This window comes from Juglans regia, chromosome 6, assembly GCF_001411555.2.
Source record: "Juglans regia cultivar Chandler chromosome 6, Walnut 2.0, whole genome shotgun sequence".
Lineage (NCBI taxonomy): Eukaryota > Viridiplantae > Streptophyta > Magnoliopsida > Fagales > Juglandaceae > Juglans > Juglans regia.
The window spans coordinates 32,316,431-32,321,331 of NC_049906.1; the positions used below are offsets into that span (position 1 = coordinate 32,316,431).

General features: G+C 34.1%; 1 protein-coding gene across 1 annotated transcript; it reads left to right on the forward strand.

Annotated features, from left to right (window-relative positions):
• The first annotated feature begins 462 nt into the window (after positions 1 to 462).
• On the forward strand, positions 463 to 1,698 carry LOC109018046. Its single transcript, XM_019000238.2, has 2 exons — positions 463 to 786; positions 925 to 1,698. The coding sequence occupies exons 1-2, from the start codon at positions 463 to 465 to the stop codon at positions 1,696 to 1,698; spliced, it is 1,098 nt and encodes a 365-aa protein (XP_018855783.2).
• The last annotated feature ends 3,203 nt before the right edge of the window (positions 1,699 to 4,901 follow it).

Sequence of the window (4,901 nt, forward strand, 5' to 3'; positions counted from 1 at the left end):
TACTTATATTTTTACTTACAAAATTTATTTTGTTAGTTTTTTCTTTTGAATTTTAAATTTTAAATTTCAAGTTTCATGATTTTCAGCATATCAATAACTGACATGTGGAGAAATAAATTTTTTATAAGTATTTCTTAAGTACGTTTAACATTTTCTTGTAAGTACCACTACTTTTCAAAATAGAAAAATACTAAATGTATTTAAGAAAAACTTACAAAAACTTTTTTTTTTTACATGTATAAGTTATTGATATGCTGAAAATTATAAAATTTAAATTTCAAAAATTAAATTAAAAAAAAAACTAACAAAATGATTCTGTATAAATACATATATAACTACTCTTCAAAATATGGTCCAAAATTTCTCCTCACCCACACAAGATACCCCACATGCAATTATGAACACATGCATTGTACCAGAAACAAAATGTAAGATAACTGGGTTACTGGCCACCAAAGTTTAATGTTGGAGGAGTCTAGTAGTGCAAAAAGGGACTTTTCAGCAAGGGTAGCATCTTTGATAGATATTGAGACGGGTTGGTGGGATGTCTCCAGGGTTAGAGCTCTCTTCAATCTAAAAACAGCTTCAGATGTAATGAAAATCCTTCTCAATCCAGGGCAACATGAAGATGTACGGATGTGGCATGAGAAAAATGGGGCATTCAGTGTTCGAAGTGGATATAGATTCTTCAAAAATCTTACACAACATGATATTTCTGAGAGTTCAAATGCCCATGAAGAGCAGAAAATGTGGAAAGCCATTTGGAAAATAAGGGTTCCCAATAAAGTTAGACTTTTTGCTTGAAGAGCTTGCAAAGAAAGCTTACCTTCGAAACATAACTTGTTCAAAAGGAAAATTATAGAGAGTACTGCATGTGATTTTTGCAATTATCCTATTGAAGATGTATCACATGGTGTGTTACAGTATCATGATATTAAAGCTGCTTGGCAGCAACTTTTACTTGATCTAACATTTTTCTTTGACTTATGCATAGTTACTGAAGCAGTTGTGTCTCTATTACACAGAGGGGATCAAGGTTTACTTAGCAAATTTTTCTTAATTGCATGGTCATTCTGGTATAGGTGCAACAAGTGGACCATTGAGCATAGCCTACTGAACCCTTTGCAGACTGCAAACTATGCTATTAGTTTGCAAAAACTTGTACTCCCAGCACCTGCTGAACCAAACTATTCAATGCAGAAACTGGGTTGTTGGCGCACTCCTCCTGGTTTTTGCAAGCTAAATATTGATGCTGCGTTATGTTTTTACCTTAAAAAGGCTGGAGTAGGTGTTGTGCTTAGGGATGAGAAAGAAAATGTTCTTATGGCTGTGAGTAAATCTGAGCATGAGCTTCATGAACCGGAGTTAGTCGAATTACTAGCCCTATTACGAGGTCTGCAATTCAATTTGCACTTGGGGATTTCCAAGGTTGTGCTTGAGAGTGATTGTTTACTTATGGTGGAAGCTTTGGCTACTAATGAAGATTTGTTATCAAGCCAAAGTAACCTATTAAAAGAGGTCAGAAATCTGCTTAGCCATTTCGAACAGTATCAAGTTCAACGTGTAATTAGAGGTGGAAATCAAGTTGCTCACTTCCTGGCAAAGCATGCATGGTCAGTCTATGATTTAAAGATGTGGATGGGATCTGTCCCTTCTTTTCTACATCAATATATATGGCTCGATCAAACCAATTTGTAAGCATTACATTTGATGATTAAATGAAGTTCTTCTTATCAAAAAAAAAAAAAAGAAACAAAATGTAAGATTTCCCAAAAAGAGTAAAAGATTTTGTAAGATTTTCCAAAAAGAATAAAATATTTTCTCACAAAAAAAATTAAAAATAAAAAGATTCCCCAAAAAGTCAATGCATTGGTTGTTGCCAATCTTGCTAGGTATAAGCGAGTTCGCGCACTAAACTGTGTACTGATGCTTACATAACCTTTTTCATTGAAACAATTCTTCTATGTACAGGCAAATTAGTGTACCAATTTGCGAACGAAAGTGACATGGCAGGCAGGCAGGGGCATTTATGTAATTGTAAAAAGTAAAAAAAGAAAAGAAATTGAAATGAAATGAAATATGAAGAACAGAAGAAGAGAACACCCGCTTCCCTCCATCTCCCCAGATCTCTTCCTCAACGCGTAAAAAAAGAAGAGAAACTTTGAAACGAAATACAAAGAAGAGAATAGTCTGATTCCCTCAGTCTCCCCAAATCTCTTCCTCAACGAAGCCAACTCCCCCAAATATCTTCCTCAAATTAGGCATCTCCTTACGCGCGACGACGAGGTTGATGTGAAGTGTACTCTGTGCGCGACGGCCTTCTCTTCAATTGAAAAGAGGGAAAGACAAAGAGTGGAGGTACCGTTACACAACCGAAGAATCAACCGACGGTGACGGTCTCCTTTACCCGCGACGGTCTTCTCTTCGGTTGATTCTTCTCTTCGATTTGTTTGAAGCTTTTCACCTGCATTGAAAGATCATTCCTATTTAAGAAAACCATTCCTATTTAAGATGCAATTAGACCCACAAAGACCATTCCTATTTAAGAAAACCATTCCTATTTAAGATTCCTTGAAAGATCAGCCTAAGAGAATGATCCCTTTTGATTGGTATGCCATAATTTGAAAATATTGAAATGGCATATTAAACTTGGTGAATACGCCAACCAGCCTGCCAACAATATTTTTTTTTTCATATATTTTTCTCCCAAATTTTATTACCTAAGAACTCAGAAGATTAGGTTTCGGTTGCTTGATTCTTACCCTTTTTTATTGATAGAGATTGTAAAAACCTAACTTTTGAAAACCACAAAATCAAAATATATCCACAACACAAAATTAATCAACTGCATTTATCTGTTACATAAAGAGAGAGAGAGAGATATATACCGGTGGTAGCAGCTGTGTTCGAGGGGAAGAGGCACAACGAAGGCATGCGGAGAAGATTATGGGTCGGACCAAAAAATGGGGGTTAAACCAGATAAGAGATTAGGCATGAGAAATGTGAGCTTTCGACGGCTTGAAGAGAGAAGAGAATTGATGGCGTGGAGAAGAGAAGCATACTGTGCACGCATCGGGGCTCAAACCAAAGAAGAGAGAAAGGGGCTCAAACGCGAAGGGGCTAAAAATGCACAGTTTTGTCAACATTTTTCATATAACTTCATCCCACCCAATTCCTTCAACTCAACGCACGCAAAATTCCAAACGATTCGTTTCATTAGCTCTTTCCATTTCAGCACATCGGTGCGTAATATCACCTGCCTTGAGAGTTTTTCCAACCCTAAAGAGGCGAGAGATCCCAAGTTCCAATGGTTGTTTAATAATATATTATTTAGTGCCAACAAAGGCCATAAAAGTAGAAGAAAATGAAAGAGGCAAGAAGAATATGAGTATCTACAGCGGGAGAGATTGTAGATGAAGTAGAAACCATTTCTATTCATTTAGGGCTCGTTTGAAATCTTAGAACATCTCAAGATTCTGTTAATAATAGTGAAATAATTTGTGAATAATAATGAAATGATTTGAGTTAAAATGTTTTATTGGATTTTGAAAAAAGAGAAAGAAAAAGTTAAATAAAAATATTATCAAGTTAAAAAATTGTTTGAATATAATTTTCTTTTTAAATTTGAAAAAAAAATTATTGTTTTATGTGTTTTTTTTTTTTTAAGTTTAGGAAAGTTGTATTAGGTTTTATGTTTGGATAATAATTATACGAAAAAGTTGAATATGTAAAATTGAAAAGTGTTTTGCATTTGAGTAGTTTTTTAGAAAGAAATTATGCGAACTTTTTAGAATATTAAAAATGTCTAAGAATGCTTAGTTTTACGAGAAAACACCGACAATTATTTGGACCATACGAGATTTAGAAACCAACACTGAATATTTACAGATCTAGATAGTTGTATGAATGCCTATTATGAATGAATGAAGCGTAATTTTATCCAATATTTTATGTTAGGCTTAGTTCCAATTTGTGCATCTTTTTTGTCTCTAGTTTTTGTAAAGAAAATCAAAGTCAGCATTTTGCTTGTACTCTAAAAGACTAGCAAGAAAAGTTTTAAATACCATGTCGTACCGGTCAGTATTTACCGTGCCGGGTAGTGACCGATACATGGAAGGTATGTATTTCGAATCAGGTCAAATACTGATCATACAGGTACAATTCTTACTTTTTCAAAATTCTCACTCTAATTTTCACATCTGAAGATTATTTTCTTAACTTTTTTTAATCTCCTTTTCTGGAGAACTGAAAATCAAATCCTTACTTCCCTTTTCGTGATAAAGATAAGTGATTTTTTTTTAAATAGTTAGATTGAGAACTTAGAAGTATTATTGAATTTTATAAATATATATTTTAACTTTTTAAAACTTGCATTGATGTTATTTTGAAATATAATTTATACATATATAATTAATTTATTATATATAAACTATCTCAAAACGACACCGGTATCGAAATATTTTGCTCTAATACTTTAACCAAAACGGTATTTGAAACTTTGCTAGCAAATCTCATTATTGGAGTTGATTGCAATCATTTTAAATCAAAAGAATTTTCCCTCCAGACAATATGAGATCTCATTCACCACCCTCCTAATACTCAATCTCAAATATTACATTTCCCCCTTTAAATCTTCAACATCCTCGTCGGGCTATCATGTTTTAGGTAGTCGAACCTTTGAGTTGTCAATCCAATTAAAATCAATTGATGTAAGGAAGACACACAAGTCTTTTATGGCATTTGACACAGCACCTGCAGGCTTTTTTTAAATAAAAAGGTCGCAGGGAACACTATTGTGGACACCCCAACAATCTCTCCCTCGCGACGATGCTCCCGCGATGCGAACCCATGAGTTCAAAAAATTGTATTGACTAAGAAATTGCAATGAGTGAGAGAGACAA